This window comes from Peromyscus californicus, unplaced genomic scaffold, assembly GCF_007827085.1.
Source record: "Peromyscus californicus insignis strain IS unplaced genomic scaffold, ASM782708v3 Scaffold_16__1_contigs__length_79575227, whole genome shotgun sequence".
Taxonomy (NCBI): Eukaryota; Metazoa; Chordata; class Mammalia; order Rodentia; family Cricetidae; genus Peromyscus; species Peromyscus californicus.
The window spans coordinates 41528271-41551063 of NW_026294458.1; the positions used below are offsets into that span (position 1 = coordinate 41528271).

Consider the following 22793-nt stretch of genomic DNA (forward strand, 5'->3'; position numbering starts at 1 on the left):
TGACTTTCTAGCTGGTTAATTTTTTAGAGGCATTTCTCAAAAGCAGTAACTCCCATGACTATTAAGGTGTTTCATTGTTCTGTATGATAAAAATGTACCCTTGGTGTTCTGTGTTCTGCTTTTGCTTAAGCTTTGAGGAACTGTTCAACTATTTTGAATTCAATTTTGAAGTTTGTCAGAAAACTTTATTTGCTGTGGTTTACACAGTCTTTCTTCTATAAATGCAACAATCTATTAAATAGCTGTTTATCACATTTTTGGTACTGGTAATAATGTTATTAAAATTAATATTTTAATATGAAAAAATACTTATAGAAGGACATAATATTTTATTTGGTAACAGTGTACAGAACACATTGAATACTTTGTCGAACCCAAACTGGTACCTCCCCCTTCAAAATAGGTTCAGTGTAAGAACATGTCCAATGTTTGAGATTTCTCTTACTGTGAAAGATACTGGGGAAGAAATTCAATAAGCTGGTCCCTGAAAATAATCTGTATTTTCTTACTTCTAAGTCCATCATTTAGTGATCAAAAGGTAATTCATTTAAGCCAACAATGGGACTAAAACCCCATTTTTTTTTTTTCTGGAATCAAAGCCCAAACTTACAATAGCCCACTTGCTGGGGTGCCTTTTGTTGTTGCCTTTAATTGCACTTTTTTTTTTTGCTTTAAATAAGGGTATAAGCCGATTCAGTATTATATTAGGTAAGGAGACTCAGCAAGGCCTTTAGGATTGAAAGCATATGGAAGATATTAGTACCAGTTCTGTTACAGTTCTTTTTTTTTGGCTGGCTACAGAACTTCCCAGTCATCTTGAAATTATATACACCAAGCAAAAGAATTGTTAAAGGAATGTGCAGCACTAACATTTTAATTAGAACCCCAAGTGATAAATCTGCATAGGGGTGGGCCCAAACCTCCAAGCCCCAATTACATTAGTAGTAACATTTTCATTTGATAACTGGATGACAGGTAATTAAAAACATGTAATTACAACAAAGTCAGATTCTAATTTATAAAGGCATGAAAACAAACAGCATATTAAAACCTTAAAAAGCAGTTACCATAGCATTATAATAAGCTGCTTTGTTACCAGTGTTTCTTACAAGGCAAAGGTCAAGCTTTGCACCATGCTTCCTTGTTAACATACTTCAGATCAGGTGATGAGGTGAGTCCTGGTTCATAAACACAATACAAAGTGGCTTTATCTTCATGAACTTTTCCTGCCAGACCAAAGCTGTCAAGAATGGCCTGGGATGAAAGCCAGTGCTGGAAGGAGATGAAGACTCACCAGACCGACTATGAAATGGGACCAGAATCCATCTCAGTCACTCAGGGACTGTGAGCTACAGAGTGCAAGTGTACTTTTGTTATCCTGCATCCCCATATGTTGCTTACCAGATGAAAGTGTCTCTTCAAAACACAGCCCAGTGTGAACAGTAGGGTGGATGGTCCTGAAAGGCCTGAAGGTTCACTGATACACATGAGGAAATCAGCCCATGAGTTCAAGGACAACGGAGCTTGTATTTTGCCTGGCTGGCTTGATTGTCAAGTAAGACCAGTTAGCTGAAAATGCAGCATATGGCCTAATTATATCCACAACACAGGAGCTCTTCCGGGGGACTTTAAAAAAAATCATCACTTTCTTGGCTTTATGAAGCAATGTGAATTTCATCTTTAATGCTTTTCTCTTTCTCCATTGCTGACAAAACCCAACGTCCTAAGAGTGCCAACAGAGCTTGAAATGTCACAGCTCCCTTTAGAGCGACACAGACCTCTTCCTTCGCCTGACAAAATCCTCTGCGTGGATGAAGTTGGAAAGAGCCTTAGTGAGGTGGCTGTCTGATGTCTCAGTGCTGCTCCCCAAGTCATAGTTCTTTAGACAAGGGCACAGACGGTGTACAATGGCCCGGCGGATATAGCTGTCAAAGACATAGTAAATCACAGGGTTGACACAGCTGTTGGCAAAGGCCAAGGGCCCACATACCTCCATGGCCAGCTGGAAAGACTCCACGGAAAACTGGTATTCTGGCTGCAACCTTGAGACAATGGCCAGGAGCTTGAAAGTATTAAAGGGCAACCAGGAGAAGATGAAGGCTGATGCCACAATAATGATGATCTTTATGGACTTCCTCAGCTTTTTGTTATGCTTTCCTGACTGCTGGTAATGAGCACACAGCCTCCTCGTGATGCAACAGTAGCAGGTCAAAATGCTCAGCAGGGGGACGAAAAAGGTGACAATTAAGGCTACCAGACCCCACATCAGTTTCAGCGGAGTGGGTGTCTTCTCTGCACAGTATGGTTTGCCATCCATGTGAGTGAGCTCCCTGGACAGAAGAGTGGGCAGTCCCAGGAGGCACGAGATGACCCAGACACTGGTGCAGACTGCATAGGCACAGTTTCTCCTTCTCACTCTTCTAGATAAGGCTGGGCACATGATGGCCAGGTAGCGGTCCATGCTCATGCAAGTGAGCAAGAAGACACTGCAGTGCATGTTCACTGAGATCACATAGGAGCTGCCTTTGCACAGGAAAGAGCCAGTCCTCCACAGTCCCAGAGAGGCTTCCTTATCCACCCAGAGAGGCAGCGTGACAAGGAAAATGAAGTCAGAGGCAGCCAGGTTGATGATGAAGATGTCGATCAATCTTCGGTTGCCATGTTTGAAATGCAGTGCAACCATGAGGATGAAATTCCCCAATACTCCAGTCAGGAACACAGCTGTGTAAAAGATAGGGAGAAAGACAGATGTGTAGGAAGTGTGGGAGAGAGTCTCCATGATAGGATGATCTGTGCTTGAATCTTCATAGTAATCCAAATACAGAAGGGTTGCTGTTGGGTCCATCACTGAAGTTAGATGCTGAATCTGGTAAGTGTTCTTACTTTCCATGTGTCTTAGGAACTTGAGAAATCAAGGGAGCGTCTTGATGCAGTCTTTCTCTCTCCCCTCTGTCGGCTCTCTCTGTCTCTATCTCTCCCTCTCTTTCAAGATCTTGGACGAACATGAAAACAGGTTAAAAAGTGTCGTTTCTGCCAGTCTTCTGAAGGCCCACAAGGAGCGCCCCTGTGATTGGTGTTGGCTGTGGTTGTGGTTTTCTTTATTTGTACTTGCCTGCGAAACTTAGGTGTTTTTTGGACTTCTTTATTTAAGATGTTTGATTTGTTTTTTTAAATCCAGAAATTAAGAAATGAATCAAACATTTTTATTTTCACTTCTTTTAAAGAATGTGGCTTATTTTGGCACCAAATTATTTTATTGCATCCTTCCATGTCGCCTTTAAAATACTGTTATAGAATTGTAAATTGCTGATGAAGATGCTCTATTTTCTCACTGTGTTGATATATTTATTAGGTTTTTACTGCATACGGAGGGAATTTCAATCTTCCCAAACAATGAAGTTCTCTCTCTCTCTCTCTCTCTCTCTCTCTCTCTCTCTCTCTCTCTCTCTCTCACACACACACACACACACACACACACACACACACACACACACACACAGCAAACACTGTGATTGCAATTAGGGCATGGGATTATTCCCATTCATCTGGCTCTTTTGTTTCACAATCAGCCCTATCTGGATAAACTCATTGTTAAAATGGTTTGGACTGCATCTTTTACTTTTATTTATGATTTCATGTTTTTGTCATTCCATTCATTTCTTTCTCCCACCTTCCTTTCTTGTTTTCTCTTTCCCTCTCCTCCCTTCTCTCTTCCCTCTCTCCCTTCCTTTCCTTTTCTCTCCCTTCCTTCCCTTGCTCCCTCCCCCTTCTTCTCTCTGGGGATCAATACCAAGTCTAGCTGTAGGTGCTATTGCGATTTATGGAGTTTACAAACATGTTTTAAAAACACTAACAGCTATTTTTACCTTCTCACCTGCTGTTGTAACTCAATCACGAAGTTCTTTTTTATTTCAGGTTACATTTTCAATTAAAAGAAAATTTTCTTTTGCAAACCATAGCTACCTTCATCTTTGCTTGGTCTCTGTGCTGTGCTACATCTTTGTAGCAGTGGTGTTTTTTTTTTTTTTTTTTTTTTTTTTTTTTGTTTTGTTTTGTTTTGTTTGAGATAGGCTCTCACTGTGTACCCAGGGAGGCCTTGAACTTAAGACATTTCTGCTTCATCTTCCCAAGTACTGGGAATAGAGGTGTTTGCTATTGCACCCAGCAAGAGTTTTTCTTTTAGCTGTCAACCCATCACTGTTCATTAAGTGTCTTCCCACATCAGTGACCTGGCAACAGATGCAAATACTGTATAAAGTGCCTTCTTAGGAGAGCTTCTTGCTCCAGAATTTTGGTACAACAAAGTATTTGAGAAACAAACTAAAACAGAAGGCATTTCACTGCACGTTTTCATGTATATTTCTTTTTCTCATATATAGGGACCAAAGCAAACTATATCAACTTTTGAAATCGACTCCATTGATTTTAATTCTTCAACTGTCTGATGTGTCTCGAGTCTCTTACACTCCCCTCCTCTCCTCCTTCCATCCATCTCATTTGATGCTCAAATTTTCAATTTCCAGTAGTCGCTATTGTCCAGAAGAAGGGATGCCTACAGGTGGAAATATAACTGCAACATATTTAAAGTCCTTTCTACAGAAGCATGTATTTTTCAATAACCGGTATGCTGAAAAGACCAATTGGCTTTCCCTCCTTGTGGTCTCAGGTCACCTCTGACCTCTGGACCAGACAAGAGAAGTAAGATTATGGAAGGCTGAAGACTCCTCTCCCATGGAGCAGGTCAAGAAGTCACTCAGGAGTTGATCTATGGGGTGACTTGTCTTATTCTTTGTCTTTGTTCTGTGCTGTTCATTCATGTCATGGGGGGTGGTATACTCTTTGCTAAATATAGACTGTAGTTGAGAGAAACTAACTAACAGTTTGACATTTCTGGGACAGAAATCCTTCCCACTGGGTAAACTTTAATTATTTAAGCGGATAATTCATTTTTTTCAAATAGTTTGAAGTAGGACAATATTTACATGGAAAAGAATAGTTGTTTAAAACAACATTTAAACACTGCATCTATATGTGCACGTGTTGAAGGGCCTGACACAGAAACGTTCTGCAGTTGTGCCTTAGCTCTAACACTAAACTCGTTCAATCAGAAGTTATTGAGCATTTGATACCCTAAGTCTGATTTGGGGCTAAGAGTGGTTTGCTTGCCCTACCTCCCAGACCTGGCTGTGCCCTGGAGGAGGGGTCATTTAGCTCTCAGCCAGCCAGCTTCTACGGACACAGGTCTACAACATGTCAGGTGACCTCCACAAACAAAACCATAGAACATCTACTTGGGAACTAGCCATTGGGCTCCAGGGCCTATGTGAATCACAAGCCAAGCTTTTCTGTGATTCCTGGAAAGGACACTCTCCAAACCGTTGGGCTGCCTGTAGGCTGTGCAGTGTGCTCCTGGTTCCCAGCGCTGTGAGCTGTCACCCATGCTGGGGTAGGCCTTGGTGATAGAGTTGTCTTTGAGTCATTTCTGTTCCTGGAAGTAAACTTTCACCCATATTCCTGTAATAAATTCCTGTAACCCCCATAAAACTCATTAGTTCACACACACATACACACACACACACACACACACACACACACACACACACACACACACACAAACACACACAAAGAGTGTTTTGCTTGTTTGTTTGTTTTGAGACAGGGTTTCTTTGTGTAACATCCCAGGCTGTCCTGGGACTCACTCTGTAAATCAGGCTGGCCTCCAACTCAGAGATCCACCTGTCTCTTTCTCCTGAGTGCTGGGATTAATGGTACGTGCCACCACTGCTTGGCCAAGGGCTGGGACTTTTTAAAAAAAAAATCCTTAGGTAAGTGTCAGGAATCGATCTTGGCATCAGTGAAATGGCTCAGCTGTTTGTAAGCATTTGCGACCAAGCTTGATTAACCTGAGTTTGACCTTTGGAACCTATCTGGTAGGAGAGAACTGACCCTATGAGTGTTCCCTGACTTACACACACACACACACACACACACACACACACACACACACACACACACACACTCACACACGTAATACAAATTTTGAAAGGAATTAAAATTAAGATATAAAAATAAAAAAGAGTTCAAGTTTAGACTTTGGAGGAAAATATCAGTTTAGTAAAATGTCTACTTGTAGATGACAATAGAATTGCTAGCCGGGCGAGGGAGCACACACCTTTAATCCCAGCATTCAGGAGGTAGAGGCAGGTGGATCTCTGTGAGTTCAAGGCCAGACTGGTCTACATAGTGAGTTCCAGGACAGCCAGGATTATATAGAGAGACCCTGTCTCAAACAAACAAGTCAAAAAAAGGAAAAGAAAACTGCTAAACATTTACAATTTCACTTTATCTCTGTAGGCCTAAATTTTCTTTCAAGCTTCTGAAGTTGCTGAGCTGGGAGTGTAAACCATATCTAATGAATCTAACATTTACATCAAACTCTTGAAGCAGATATAGATAAGGTGGCTAGCTTTATCATATGTGCCAACTCTGAAGTGTGACATGTGGTGAAAATATGAGAATGAACGTTCTTCATAATGAGAATATCCATCATGGATCGATAGTATCTCCTCCAGACCTACATGAGGAAGCAAATAGGCTATTTTAAGATAAAGATGGGGAGAAAGTAGCATGGTTCTCTGCTTTTAGTAATACAGGATAAAATGCTGGCATAGAAAAAAACCCACAGTAAAGGCTGGCTGTAAAATAGGGAAGTTTCAAGAAACCTGTGTGCAAGGGTCATTTTTAGCACTCTGAACATCCTTTGAAATGCACATGCAAATACTAACAATAAAATAACCAGTTAAACACAGTTAAAAACTCAAAAGCATCAGTGAGTCCATAAGCATGTGAAAGGGTGATATAGGTAAGATTCCTTCAAAAAAACAAAAAACAAAACAGGGCGCAAATATTAGTAAATGAATTAAAGTATGCATGCACCTCTTGAGAACTGATTGTGTTTTCAACAAAACACTCAAGTTTTCTTCCCAATCCCTGCCAAAAATGATTCCATTGGATTTTTGTTTGTTTTTCTTTTTGAGACAGGGTCTCAGAAAGCACACCAAGCTGGCCTTGAAGTCACAGAGATCCGCCTGTCTCGATCTTCCTTAGTGCTGGGATTAAAGTCATGTGCCGTACCACGCCTGGCTTCTTTGGATTTTTTAAATATATAGTACTTATGATGTTATTTCATTGGCTAGTTACCTTGGCATCTGACCCACTGAACTGATCATAACTCAACTGCAGAGGCTATTCACCCCCTCTAAAACAGACAGCAGCTACCCACTCCTTTTGAACTCCCTAAGCTATAGTGTTGAACTTGTGGATGCCAGGGCCCATTACCCACATTAGAATTGCCTATGCCATATACTAATTATAGATTCTTAAACCCTGTTCAGGTTTATAGACTCAGTCATTGGGGATGCAGCCTCGAATGCTGTATTTAACACACAAAAGTTTAGAAGCATATACTTATTTGCATAAAATAAACACCATGATATGCTGTGCTTTATAATTACTTTGGCCTTTTCAAAAGACATGTCAAAAGCTGAAACCTGTAGAAGGCTTTTAAATTGGAGTTCACATCATTTTAGGAATTTTTTAAAAAAAATTTCTGTTCTCTACTTTTGTTCAATCCTTAAGATATGTTCAGAGCTGGATAAGATGTTGAACAAGAAGTAGGTTTACTCCATTGAGACATTTGCTCAGGTGAGTCTACTATCCTGTTATATGGTTGTAACTGCAGCTTGTAGCCTCCAACTTACAAGAGTTGATTAAGCATTCTGTAAGAACACAGCCAGTCCCAGTAGTTTGTAACCTCCGCCACTGGGTTGAATTACTTTCGCCTCTTTCCATTCATCAGGTCTGCCCTCCAAAGCTGGTTGATATGTTATCAGATTATTCACAAAAAATGAGGCACAAAGCCATCTCGGATATAGGTCTTCTGTTCATGTGTGTTCTGCAAACTATTTCTCTTTATTCTTATAGACGTGACTATTTATATTTAAAAACACTCTCTTGTTCACTTATATGAATATAATCAAGTATGCAATCATTTAAATAGCTAACTTTAAGGAAACAGTTCATACTCTAGGAGTTTGTTTTTTATTCCTGCAGTTACTTGGAGAATTTATAATTTAGTAAAATAGCATGCCAAACTAGGCATGTAATCAATGAACCCTCATTTAGCTTATTATTTTCCTTGTTAGCTCATATTTACATGGATAACAATTATGCTGTTATTCGAGAAGAATAGCTTTAGGCCTCTTTGTAATGGTAGATTTGCAGATGGCAAGATGGCTCACTGGGTAAAAATGCCTGCTGCCAAGTCTGATGACCAGATTCTGATTTCCTGGAACCACAGCATGGGAGGAGACATCCCATTATCACAAACTGTCCTCTGACTTACAGCATGTGCTTACAGCTTATGCATGCCCGTGTGCATATACACATTCACACAAATAAAACAGTAGATTGGATCTGGATTTATGCTATACATAACAAAATTATTTATGTTGGTGTTCCTGGCAATCTAGCACAGTAGACACTGCAGACACTTCTGGCTGCAGCAGGTGACCAATAAATGCTTATAAGCCTGAATTAAATCATGATTGGATTCAGAGAGCCATTTCCAATGAACAAGAATGCTTCAAAGTCCTCTGGGTAGCTTCCGTTCTACACTAACCCTACCATTTTCACCACATCATAAACTAACATGGAGAGATGTTTCTAGTTAACATAGCATGCTTTCTTTTTTTTTGCTTTATACAAATGTTTTAATTTAGTGTATCTTGTTAAATCAGAAGCCATTAGATTTGAATACATCTCTATAATGTATACCTGAATCCCTGCCGCTGATGACAAATCTATAACTATATTTTGAAGTTGTGTTCCTACCCTTTCAGTTGTATTATGAGTCATAAAATGTAGGGCTTCAGTAGTGGTTTTATAACTATTTAATTAATGAGGTCACTGGGACCCAGAAGGATCCATAGTCCTTTAAAATAAAGTAGAATTTTAACTAAACTTTCTCATCTCCAAATGGTTATTTACTATTGTCCATTACAAGCAATAGGAATAAAACAACTATAATTTGTTACACTTTGAGGCACTTAATAGGATTTGCTAAATGAAAAGGATGGAATTTAATATTTAAGGCCCAAGACCTTAGTAGGCCCCTGACCATAGCACAACTGACTCCATGACAGCTATGAAACTTGGCACACAGACAGTACCACTGGCGGAAACAAAAACAAAGATTCAATTCATCAAAGTCCATAATTCTCTAAAAGTCTCTAAACATACTAACCTTGCTTTTTAGCTTCCGTGGTTCTGCTTCTTGCTAACTGAAGTATGTCAACCAGAACATAGTTTCTGTGCTTAAAAGTTCACCCCAAGAAAGGCTCAGGGATACACTGGGATCCTGCACACCCTATTGTAGTTGCCGGCCAGCTAATAAAGACTTTTGATTGGCTTAAACCCATGTCTGAGCAGTCTTTTCTGGTGAATACCCTACAACAATTTTAAGATACAGTTTTATTTGCTTTTTTTAAAAATCAAGTTTTGTCATTGTTCTATAGTGAACAGACACAAAGCAATTTTGATCAAGGGTAGGGTTTGGCTAGAACTCATAAACTGACTCTATTTTTCTTTCTGAGCTCCAAACTTTATAAGAAAAAATAGGGCAAATATTTGAGATTAATACAAGGTAGTTACATTTTGATTCACATAAGTTTTGTTTCCTAAGAACAAATAATTAAAAAAAGAAGAATTGTATTTAAGAATATTAGAGAACCCAGGATGGAAGGGAATTATTGCAAAAAGAGTATTATCTAAATATATAGATTTTTCCGTTACTGGGCTCATTTACAGTGCACTCTATCTATCACACCCTTCTCCTGAAAACTAGAAACATCAAACTCAGCAAATTTAGTCAGAAGCCTAGTCTGAAGTCTATATCCCATAATCAGGGATGGTTGCTAAGCTGTACTTGGTTTGTTAACAATGCATATGAGACCAGCTGGTGTTCTCAAACAGCTCAGCAATAAATAGGAGCAAAAATTTAGCTCTAATAATTGATTACAGGTCTGTTTTGCCTACCCACAGAACTTGGTATAAATAAAGATTGGAAAACACCAAGGATGCAGAGATAACCCATACATGTGAATGTGTGGTTGGTGGGACTGTGAGTGAGAAGGAAGTTCAGGTCCTCTTTGCTGAGGCATTCGGGGTGGCCAAAACCTCCAGCACACCCTTTTATGTCGACACTAAGTCTGTGACTGAGAAGTGTCCTGAGTGTTTTCTAGGCATTCTGCAGAGTTGGAGGATGAAAGCACCATTCTCCTTCCTAATCAAGCACATTGGAAATGCCTTCCTGGCAAGTCTTTTGTAGTCACTTGGTGGTTAGTAGACAAGTCCAGAAGCCATCCAAGGTAAGTAAGGACATCTACGTCTATTCACAACAGGCTTCTCTTCTTTACCAGGGAAATCAGCAGTTTTAAAAAAACTATTCATTCTAATCTTATTCAAACACTGTAGACATTTGGTTGTAAACAACAATTCTTTAATAATCCTCAGGTCCTTTTTTTTTTTTTTTTTTTTTTTTTTTTTTTTTTTTTTTTTTTTTAGCTCTTTTTACTCTTTGGGGTGCCACCACCCAGCTCCCAAATAGATACATGGAGACTTATTCTTACTTACAAATGCCAGGCCTTAGCTTGGCTTGTTTCTAGCCAGTTTTTCTTAACTAATTATCCTTTCTACCTTTTGCCTCTGGGCTTTTACCTTTCTCTATTTCTGTATATCTTTTCTTTCCTTCTTATTCCATGTCTGGCTGTGTAGCTGGATGGCTGGCCCCAGGTATCCTCCTCCTCTTCTCCTTTTCCAGCTCCTTCCTCTTCTTCCTTCTTCTCCTATTTATTATTTCTGCCTGACATCTCTGACTATCCTTTCTCCTGCCTAGCTACTGGCCATTCAGCTCTTCATTAGACCAATCAGGAATTTTAGGCAGGCAAAGTAACACAGCTTCACAGAGTTAAACAGATGCAACATAAAAGAATGCAACACATCTTTGTATCATTAAGCAAATATTTCACAGCATAAATGATTGTAATACATCTTCAACTAATATTCCACAACATCCACTGCCTAGTATTTTAGATATTTCTCATCTAATCCTCACAATGTTCACATAGGATACATGCTATTTTCAAAAATTCATATGCTGAAAAAAAAGACAACCCTATCTTAATGACTATTAAGTAAATTGTCCAAAGTCACAAAATTAGTTTACTTACCTCAGTGTTCATGTTTTCCTAGTTGGTTAGTCTTTATGGGCCTCAGTGTCTCTGTCTATAAACTTAGGCTGTTTCTTCTCATCTTTTTGAAATGTCCATTTTACCCGCACTGGTTGAGCATGTTACTTCAGGAAGTAGACTTTTAATGAAGGCCAGTAGATGAAGACGTCTGGCACATAAATGCATTGACAAGTCTGACTGTATATTCACTGTTTGTCTGTGCACACCCATCAAGCTCTCAAGCTGATGCCTGTGGCAAAATTGTTTTTTGATTTGATGTAATACATGAAAATCTATAGTCATGCCATTTGGATGTTATGGTGTATTTGGCTAACATCTTGTTTCTTTTAGGTAGGCTCTAGATGACATGCTCCACCAGGAGTCCATTTGCTAGCCAGAAGTCCTTTTCCAGACACAGCCCATGATGGCGAACCAGAACCATGAGCCAAAGACTCATGGCCAAATGTTTTTCTTTAGAACTAAAATAGTTCCTGCTACCTGTTCAGAAATTCCTGTGAAATAGTTGAGGGCTTAGAACATCCCATTACTTCCATGTCACACAATCTATTGTCTCCAAGGCTGCCAATGACTGTTTTTTTTTCCCCTGTGGAAATGATGTTTTCTAACTCCATTTCATATTACATTCACACGTTAAGTTGCATTTTTGATATCTGGTATCCTTAGGATTTACGCGTTCGAGGCCAGCCTGGTCTACAAAGTTAGTTCCAGGACAGCCAGCACTGCACAGAGAAACTGTTTCAAAAAACCAAACCAAACCAAACCAAACCAAAGCACCACCACCACCACCACAACAACAAAATCACAACAAGTTTTAAATCAACCAATGGAAATTTACTGAAAAAGAAAATTTTACTGTACTAGAGAGGAAATTATGGATTTCTTCAAATGAGAATAATGTAATTACATCCTAAAAGGTTATATCGTTAGTTATATGCTGGGTTATATCTTTAGAGTTAAACGAAACAAAAGAATTCTTTGCTCAAATGGGAGGGAGGATGTAGGAAATGGGGAGGAGGGGTGTCGATATTTGCAGAGTAGAGTCCCATTAACGTTCAATCTACTCCGCAGTGCTAATATTTAGAGGTAGGGTATTATGGTAAGGAAAGCACAAGACTGAAAGTTAGACCTGAGTTACATAAATCACAGCCTTTGTCTATGGGTGGCCAAAGACCCTCCCCCATCACTTTCTGGAGCTTGGTCCCTCCTTTTCTGAGGTGTAATAATCCCCCCAGCCAAGACCTCTGCTTCGCGCACCGTTCTGCCTTCGGAGAGAACTACACTCCCCACAATGCCCCGCGCGGCACCGGGCATGCTCTCCGCCTCCTCAAGCGGCTTTTCCTCCGGTCTTCCTACAACTCCCACAAGACCCCTCGGCGCAGGCCCGCCTTGGCCCGGCCTAGGGTGGAGGCGGAGGCGGAGGCGCGGGAGTTATGGAGGGGGCGGGCTCTGCAGGGAAGTGCGTCAGAGGAGGCGCGGGGAGAGTAGGGTGCTGTGGTCGGAGCTGGAGGGCGAAGCCGGTGGAGGGAGAGGATGGGCGGTGAGTGCGCGGGGTCGCGGGCCGGCACGGCTCGCGGCGTGGGGGGAAGAGGACCCCTGGCTGGCGCGGCCCGGCGGGGTGGCTGGAGCGGCGGCGGGCGGGAGGGAGGGGCGGGGAGGGGCGGGGCTCTGGGCCAAGGGGGCCGGGGCTGGCTGGGCTCGGGTACCCAGGACGCCCGCCCAGCCCAGCCGGCCTCCGCCTGCCCATGCCAGGCCCTGCTGTGCCACAGGCCCAGGGTGACCGCGCTCGGCGCAGCTTCCAGAGCCCGGCCTTTAAGGTCATCCGAGAGCACCAGGATGGACGAGATTTTTGAAAATCAAAGCACAAAACCGCAGTCCCTGAGTTACCGTTGATAATTGCAATCGCCCCGGTCTTTCCGGAGTCACTTCCTTTTTTTTTTATCCCCCCAAACTCTGCACCCCAGTTTGTGAGCCTGTGGTCGGGTGCTTATGTGAGGGGTTCGGTGCGGTCATGGTGTGTACCTACATACACCTGGCAGGGTTTGACTCAGCGTGATCCGCCTTGAGTCATTTTACCGCGGCCATTTACTACTGCCGTGGAGCCCGGTCCACGCCTAGGGAGTGTTCAGATTTTGCCTAACTCACGTTTCTATTTGCGAGTAGGGATCATTTAGTTTTTATGGCTACATGCTATACTTTAGGATTTAGGGAGCAGGATTGCAGTTCTGGAGGCTGAGAAATGTAAGGGATGGGGAGAGAGTAAGAAGCTGGCTGTGTCAGGAAGCTTGGCTTAGCTTTAATTGGATTGGGGGAGATTGATACCTAACGATGATGTTATTGGTCTCTTTGCTATGACATACACTTAAAACAAACTTTCCCTTTGGGTTAACACCTTCAACTCTGATTTTCAAATAACTCCTCACTCCTGCCCTTATTTTGGAAGCCTTCCCACCGAAGAGCAGATGGTTCCTAGTTTCCTTTTCTTACGTCTTTTTCTTACCCAAACCCTAAACACTTAACATTTTGTAGCGTCTGTAAAAATTAAACCTGCAGTTAATGTGTGCATGCTACACTGCTGACCATGGGCATGTCTGTTGTTTGTATCTGTAATGTGTATGTCCATTTCAGTGTTGTCTGTTTTAGTATGCAGGTGATAGACTAGAGGCCAAGACTTCTGTCTCCGTAGCATCCTGGGTATGTGAGCATTCAATAAGTACTTTCATGAGAATGAGTTTTGTTTTAAACCTAACATTTGCCTTTTTTGGTTGTAAGTTTTTAAAATGATACATGCATTATAAAAAGGGGATGGGGAATAGGATAAAGGGTGGGTTTGATATATATATATATATATATATATATATATATATATATATATATATATATATTCTTATTTGTTCTTGAGGTCTAACTTTTTTTCTTTCTTCAACTTAAACAGAGCAGTCTGAATGCCAGAATGGATAACCGTTTTGCTACAGCATTTGTGATTGCTTGTGTGCTTAGCCTCATTTCCACCATCTACATGGCAGCCTCAATAGGCACAGACTTCTGGTATGAATATCGAAGTCCTGTTCAAGAGAATTCAAGTGATTCGAATAAACTGGCCTGGAGCGAGTTCCTTGGTGATGAGGCAGATGAAAAGACGTATAATGATGCACTGTTCCGATATAATGGCACAATGGGATTGTGGAGACGGTGTATCACCATACCCCAAAACACACATTGGTACGCTCCACCAGAAAGGACAGGTATTCTTTATTTCCGTTTCTCTTTCCTTTATGACTTAATAATGATTACTCGGTGATGCATAAGCAGGTTTGTGCACGCCTTAAGAAATCGTCTGTGTTTGTTTTTTTCCTACCGTTTCCTTCCCTCAATTTCTGTGCATTTCCGTCGTCCTCACTGATACCAGTTGGATCAGTGACTTCCTAATCTTGGGAAAGCCACTGGAATCCTCAGACTTACTTACTAATTAGAAAATTTTTTTTTCATTTCGCATGTCATGAGGAATTAGTTTGAGGATCTTAAATGTTTGGTAATTTGTGGAAGAAGTGGTATTCAAAGTCAAGTCAACAAATGCGAGTTGATTGTCCTCTTATAATTAGCTATGTTAGCCGGGTGGTGGCAGGCAGAGCTCTGAGTTTGAGGCCATCCTGGTCTACAGAACAAGATCTGAGACAGCCAGGCTACACAGAGAGACCCTGTATTGAAAAACAACAACAAAAACCCCAAACCAAACAATTAGCTATGTTATAGTCGGTTTCTATCATTTGTCTTGTATTTTAGAGGACATAATTTGGCCAACTCTGCCTTTAAATCTGTATGTATTTGAGATTTGCACAACTATAAAGAGTTAATAAGCTAAAAGATACTACAGGGGAAAAAACTAAGTTGTTTCTTGGATTTATTCTTCAAACATTCTTATTGACACAAATATTTTAATTTAGGTATTAAAATAGAAATCTTAGCATTCTTCATAAAAACATTTTACAGTTCATTTTTGTTTATATTTACTTCCTTTGGCCTCTTACTGGGGAATCATTGTATTCAAATCATAGCAGAATGCACTTGAGTTACCATATGTTAAAAGGATGGCATTATACCGTATTTGAAAAATAGGAATAACACGCAAAGAAAGGGATCACAACTATAGTTTATTGTAAAACCTCCAGTTCTCCTTGGAAGGCACAGAAGCATATACTGGGAAGGAGAGAGTAAGACACCTCATGTAGGACGCTAGGATTTCTGAACACCTTGCAGACTGTGGAGAGCCATCGAGAGGCAGGACATTGAACAGAGGAGAGACCTGACCAGGTCACTCTGGTTGATGTCTGTACATATGGGCAGAATGCAGGGATGAGCTCAGGATCCATTAGGAGGCTGTTGTAATTCAGGTGAAAGATCCTTATGAATCAGACCAGCATAGCAGCACTGGGTTGTAGCTGGATCTTACATATATTTTGAAGGAAGAGCTGTTAGGATTTTCTGTTGTAATGTATGTGGACAAGAATGATTGACATTTCTTGTCCGAGAACCTGGACAGGTTGATATATGTCACCTCTTGAGGATTATGGCTGGTATGGTACGTTTGGGGGAGAAGATCAGAATTCTTCAGATTTTGTGTTCCTGTCCATATTTCCTAGTCTTCTAATATATCTATTTCGTTACTAACATACCTTCTAACATACCTCTCATGTTACTGTTCCCTTTTTTCTTGTGTCTGAATCTTGAGACTGTTAATGAGACTCAGAGGTGGCAACAGAGTGACCTGTGTGTCCCTGGGGGCCAAAAATTATGTATGTCCTGGGGAGTACCTTTTTGCTTCACCTTTTACTTCAAAAGATAATTACTAAGAGATTATTATGGCATGTTTTTCATGAAAATAACAAGCAGTCATCATTCTTGTTCCAGAGTCATTTGACATGGTTACAAAATGCATGAGTTTCACACTAAATGAACAATTCATGGAGAAATATGTTGATCCTGGGAACCACAATAGTGGAATCGATCTGCTTCGGACCTGTGAGTATTTGGCTCTCAGCAGGACAGTTGGGAGAAGAATATGTATTTGGTTGAACTCTGTTTTTGGAATGTTAGTGCACAATGTCAGCATTACATTTCCCCACAGCATGCCAATAAGTTCTGTTCCTTGGCTGATATTATTATTACTTAACAAACTTCAAATAATTTGCAGTTGAGAGAGCTAAAATAGTGGAGGGTGGAGTCCAGATCTCCAAAAGAAGTTATTAGTGGGCCCACAGAAGGGGAATTTAGTAGACTTACAGAATAACCTTTGGTATTTGCGATGCCCACTCCCATTGCCTGAGCTCACATGAGCTTACCTGTAGAAGCTGCTGAGATCTCTCAAGGGCTCAGTATCAGGCCTGTTGACATTGCCCTTCCAGTCCTAGGTAGTGGTAGCTAAAGAGTAGATGCCCAAGCCAAACAGTGTCAGGAGCACTTCGTTCCTTGGTGATTAGACTGCCAATGAAATGGCATCTTCAGGTTTGAGCTACAGTTTTTAGGACATATTATGAAAGGAACCAGTGAGGTAGCTGCAGATACTCACGTAGCAGTGAGGAGGAGAGGAAGAAGGGTATTGGGAGCAGAGTTTTAAGGGAAGGCCTAATATTTAGAAATAAAGCCTTGAATGCTATTCTAGAAAACAATGAGAACACAGGGAATTTATGAGGTTTACAGCTCCCACTAAGTGCCCGACACACTCCATGTCCACTGTCCCCTTTTGTCCTCATCATCTATTTGCTATCAGCTGTCTGATCATGCACAGACTTTCGTTCTGTCTGTCTGTAGAAGGAAGCTATGCTTTACATTACTTCAAATCTTGGTTCTTCACTTTTCTTTGTGTGTATAAGTTACTATGCCTCTGGTCTCAGTTCTTTCAGATACAAAAACACAGATAGTAGTAGCACACAGTAGTGTAAGATGTTGGGAGGGTTCATTCAAGCACATGAGTAGCATACATTGCGTGGCACATACTTACCCTTTGGTAACTTAACTGTTAGTGGCCCTTTATTTGTTTTAGGATAAAGTTAGAATCCTTTCAAATAATAAGGCCTTGATATTAAAGTACTTGTTCCTCACCTTCTGAGAAAAGCTCTAGTTAATCCCTTAGAATATGAAAGAAATTGCCACTGTAGAAAAACGGTCTGAAGTAATTTTTTCCCCCTCCTTTTTAAAACTAGATCTTTGGCGTTGCCAGTTCCTCTTACCTTTCGTTAGCTTGGGTTTGATGTGCTTCGGGGCTCTGATTGGACTCTGTGCCTGCATCTGCCGCAGCCTGTACCCCACCATCGCCACGGGCATCCTCCATCTCCTCGCAGGTGGGTTAGTGAGTTCTCTCGATTGTCTGTCTTCTTGTAACTTGTGAACGTTCGCATGCCCTTGCACCGTCTCACCTGTGAGAAGCTTTCTCCTGTGCTCTTGTGCAGTCACGGTTTGTTTTCTAACTTTCTTCCTAAGGTCTCTGCACACTGGGCTCTGTAAGTTGTTACGTTGCTGGCATTGAACTGCTACACCAGAAACTAGGGCTGCCGGAGAATGTATCCGGAGAGTTCGGATGGTCCTTTTGCCTGGCCTGCGTCTCGGCTCCCTTGCAGTTCATGGCGTCTGCTCTCTTCATCTGGGCTGCCCACACCAACCGGAAAGAGTACACCTTAATGAAGGCCTATCGAGTGGCGTGAGTGGGCAGCTGCCTGCTTGACGATGCTGTTTTTAATATTTTTTAACTGTTGAGGTTTTCCCTTGTCTTCCTCTCAATTGTCTTTAATTTTTATTTTTGTGGATATGCCATTTTATCCTAAAAGTCCCTTTTATTTATATACAGTGCCACTAAATCCACAGTAAATCCCACTTAAGAAGTGTGTGGCTTACTTTGAGTGCTTCAGGCTTTTTACCAGACTGATCTAGGTTGAAAAGGAACTGGAGAGATGTGACTCAACTCTGTGAAAGAACATTGGCAGTGGAAAATTGACCCAGAACAGGGTCTGCTGATGTCTGCTAAATCCAAGAGTGTAGAAACTAATTTCTGTATGAGATCTCTTATCACTGTCAAAACTTCAAGTTTACTTTCCTCTTGTTGATACCGATCAGCTAGCAGAACCAGTGTTCCTGAAGATGTGTGCACATGAAATTGAGAAATTATTTTTAGCGTTCTTGTCCCTAAACTTTGGTATATTGCTTCATCTGAGGTAAAATATGGCAGCTGTTTATACTGTGATTGTCTACAGGAAAAAAAAAAGTGAAAAATGATGTTTACTTGAAATTGTAGCTTTTAACTGCAAAATTTCAATTCAATGAAAAAAGCTGATTAATCTTACTACATTATACTATTTTTTTTTTTAAACTGAAACTCATGAGGATTTTCATTGTCACCAAACCATTGTGAATTTTTGCTGCTTCCCCTTCACACACCGGGCTTATTAAAAGAGTACTTTCTTTTAAATAGACCATTCGAAGAATCACAATCAATTCCCCAGTTGCTCTTTTCCAGCTAAGTACTATATGGGAGGTCCTACCAATAGTGACCCTCAGAACTGGGGGTTCCACCACCACAAGATCTAAAGCTGTGGCTACCCACTAACTTCTAACTGTGGTCTTTATTTCTTGTGGTGAAATGACGTGCCTTTCCTTGCCCAAATCCCTTCCTGGTGTGTATCAACATTATTTAATGTCTTGTAATTCAGTCATTTTTTATAATATGTCTGTAAACATTGAACTTTAAAAATCTTATTTATTTACTCCATTATTGTAGCACTTCACAGGTTAAAAAAAAAAATGGAACTCAGTAATTTCTTACCAAATCCTAAATCTGTCTTTTTTTAAAAAATAAAAAAAGAGAATCGTGTAGAGTGTGTAAATTGTTTTAGGTCTCAACATGTGGGGCTAAAAAAAGGGATCTTTGTGGATCACTGTGGGAGATGAGTTATTCATGCGTTTGGGTCTGTATATTAGCTGCTTCTTGTGGTGATAAAACATCATGACCAAAGCACTTGAGGGAAGAAAGTTTATTTCAGCTTACAGTTTAGAGGCAGAGTCCATAATGGCAGAAGGCTACTGGAGCAGGAGGCCGAGAAATCACAACTTCAGCTGCAAACAGAAAACAGGGAGAATGAGCTGAAACTGAGGTAAGGCTGTAAACTCAAAGCCCACCCCCAGTCATTGCTTCCTCCAGTAGACATCCCCTCCTAAAGGTTCCATTACCTCCCCAAACAGCGGTGGGGACCAAGTGGTCAGGTATGTGTGTCTATAGGGGATGCTGCTCATTCAACACTACGGTCTTAACTCGGACCGTGAGAGACCAGCTCCCATGATCCACTCAGGGTAATAAAAGTGTAGCAGGAATCTTAAAAGTTCTTATTAATAAAATCAAACCTGAGCCAGGTATTGGGGTGAACTAGAAGATCAGAGAACCAGAACAAGCCACAGCTACCTCACCTCGCCAACTTCTCAGCTGGTCTTGTTTCCTCAGACTGGAGGCCTCTGAGTCCTCATCCAGAATGGGTCTCAGCTGAACTGCTGCTCAAAAGCCTGAATGCTTAACCAGGCCAAATGCTTCTAGTTTCTGGTCCTCAGGCCTTATATACCTTTCTGCTTTCTACCACCACTCCCTGGGATTAAAGGCTCGCTTTCTGGGATTAAAGGCGTGAGTCACCATGTCTGGCAGTTTCCAATGTGGCCTTGAACTCACAGAGATCCAGAGGGATTTCTACCTCTGGAGTGCTAGGATTAAAGGTGTGAGTGCCACCATTTTCTAGCCTTTGTATCTAGTGGCTGTTCTGTCTCTGACCCCAGATAAGTTTATTAGGGTGCACAATATTTTGGGGAACACAATACCACCACATAAAAGGAATGCCTCAGAGTAGTGAGGGGTAGGAAACTTTTTATCCGAGGGTAATTAGTAAGTTTTAATCTATGACTGGTGAAATAAGGAAACATGCTTTCTGATGTTAACTTTCTCCTTTACTTCATCTTATGAATGGTCTCTCACTCAGTCTCCACACAGTTACATATCTCTACGCAGTCACAGCTAAACCTCTCATTTACATAGCTCTCTCATCTTACAGCACTTTACAGTTCCTAGGCACAGCTCCTCTATGTAGCAGCGGCTCTTTCACACAGCTCTCTCTCTCACACACTCATATCTTTCTTCTACATTATTCACTCACTCTACTCACTCTTTCACCCACTCACTTCCTCACACTTCTCTCATGCTTCTTCATCTCTTACTCAGCACACACATACACACACACACACACACACACACACACACCACTCACATTCTGCAGCAGCTCTCACATAGTTCTACACAGCCATCTCTCTCCACAACACTGCCACTGCTGCCTCTTCACAGCCAAACTCTGGACAATTATACATTATCAGGGCCTAACCATTCTCAAAACACAAGATAAGTCACGTAGTTTCTCTTAGGCTACTAATGTCACACTGGCCCATGCACGTAGCTCTGATAGGTGAGGGGTCCCAGACAGTAAACAGTTGACTGAACCTTGAGCAGTCAGAGTATGTGCAGAAAGGGAGCTGCAAGGACTATGTCTAGATGTAAACAGCCTGGCCTTGATTTAGCAATAAACAACACCTGGGAATTAGTCTTTGCGTGTATTCTGCAGGGTCACCTTAGTCTATTTTGGGCTAGTTCTAAGGTCTTTGCAAAACGTGTAAAAGGCTGTCTTTGAAACTGAGAATGCTATTACTTTCCTGTGTCAGTGAAGAAGAATATTCTGGTAATATTTCTGTTCATCAGAATTATACAGCTTAAACAGGAATCCATAGCTAATGTGTTCCCAGAGATGTAAAGCACACACCAAAGGGCTGTGGAAAGAACTCCACAGCTGTTCCTATGAGGGAGGCATAGCAGTGACACCTGGGAAAGTTACAGACAGAAAACAACTGGTTTCCACAGCCAGTGACCCCACGGCTTTGCCAGCTGGGGCTCCCCATCAGGGAGTTACACGTCTGGTGGGTCTACTTGTCAAACACTAGTTGTCACCTGCTGTATACTCCCACGGCCCTCAGCACAGTCTTATGGAAACTGGAAAAAAGCCTTTCCTCATTGGAAATCAGAATACCTTCACTGAAACAGGTGCTGTGAGATGGTCTGTATGTCAAATGTGTTGCTGATTGGTCAATAAATAAATCACTGATTGGCCATTGGCTAGGCAGGAAGTGTAGGCGGGACAAGGAGGAGAATAGAGCTGGGAAGTGGAAGGCTGAGTCAGAGAGACACTGCAAGCTGCCATCAGGATAAGGAAGATATAAAGTACCGGTAAGCCACAAGCCACGTGACAAGGTATAGATTAATAGAAATGGATTAATTTAAGCTGTAAGAACAGTTAGCAAGAAGCCTGCCACGGCCATACAGTTTGTAACCAATATAAGTCTCTGTGTTTATTTGATCAGGTTTAAGCGGCTTGGGACTGGCAGGTGAGAGAGATTTGTCCTGACTGTGGGCCAGGCAGGAAAACTCTAGCAACAAATGGCGCCCAACGTGGGGCAAGAGTTTCCACCTAAAACCTAAAAAAAAAGATTCTAAAACGGAGCTAAAAACAGCTTCCTAATTGTCTCTCTCAAATGAGCAGCAGCTGCTGGTTTGAGCTACTGGCGGGTTACTGGCGTGCGCGCTCGACCTGCCGTATGGCGAGAATGAGGCCTCTGCAAGTGACACATTAAGCTACATTGTGGATTTAGCCTTTGCTAGTACAAAACAAAAAAAGAGGTTTCTGGGCTACACGCTGCTTGGATAAAAACATAGATCCACAATAGCTCCCAAAGCTGGTGGTAAAGTACCAGGCCACGTTGGGAAGCTGAGGTGGGCGGAGCCAGCAGCCACAGCTGCTGCAGCTTAAAACAATAGATTCACAATAAGACAGATTCAGATGTAATAGTTTAAAATGTGTATAAAATATACGTAGGCTTAAAAGAGACAAAAAAAAGGTGATATATACAATATAAAAACAAATACATGGTTTTAAAAAATAAAGTCTTTAAAGAGTAAAATTAATATAAAATTAAATATAAAAAATAAGCCATGTAGAGATGACTATTACACAAAAGTCTGGATTATGTTGTCTTTGGGATTCTTAACTACAGAGAGATATTTGATTGTAAAGGAAGCTGAGTTAAACCAGTATGTATATTTTAAAGATACTTTAACTTCAAAATTTGGATGTAAGGATATGTTGCTTTGAAAAAGAGTCTTTTTTGTTTCCACAGAAAACAAGAGGCTATGGATTTGTTCCAGAGTAAGATACATCAGGTTTGACCAGCCAAGACCCCCTAAAAGGTCTCCGATGACACCATGGCCCAGATGATCCAACATCCAGAACCGTTTCAAGACAACTGGCTCAGATGATACAGCCTCACAGACTACTCCATGATCCTAAAATTTTCTTTGTTTCCCCAAAAGATACAGCGCCCCGCTCCAGCAGGAAGTAGTAAAAAAAGCTACGCCCAAAT

At 41.2% G+C, this 22793-nt stretch overlaps 2 protein-coding genes across 5 annotated transcripts; one reads left to right on the forward strand and one right to left on the reverse strand.

The window, feature by feature from the left end:
- Positions 1-812: 812 nt before the first annotated feature.
- Positions 813-2984, reverse strand: Gpr15 (G protein-coupled receptor 15). Its single transcript, XM_052739766.1, has one exon. It carries the CDS (start codon positions 2888-2890, stop codon positions 1763-1765), a length of 1128 nt encoding a protein of 375 aa, XP_052595726.1. The 5' UTR covers positions 2891-2984; the 3' UTR covers positions 813-1762.
- A 9732-nt stretch (positions 2985-12716) lies between these two features.
- On the forward strand, positions 12717-19167 carry Cldnd1 (claudin domain containing 1). 4 transcript variants are annotated; one of them, XM_052740940.1, is made up of 6 exons: positions 12766-12846; positions 13957-14000; positions 14242-14551; positions 16215-16325; positions 17507-17644; positions 17784-19167. In XM_052740940.1, the coding sequence occupies exons 1-6, from the start codon at positions 12840-12842 to the stop codon at positions 18002-18004; spliced, it is 831 nt and encodes a 276-aa protein (XP_052596900.1). In that variant the 5' UTR covers positions 12766-12839; the 3' UTR covers positions 18005-19167. The 4 variants fall into 4 exon arrangements, with proteins under 4 accessions (XP_052596899.1, XP_052596900.1, XP_052596898.1 ...); XM_052740938.1 differs by having other exon boundaries at positions 12767-12846; positions 13950-14000; XM_052740941.1 differs by having other exon boundaries at positions 12798-12846; positions 13935-14000.
- Positions 19168-22793: the final 3626 nt, after the last annotated feature.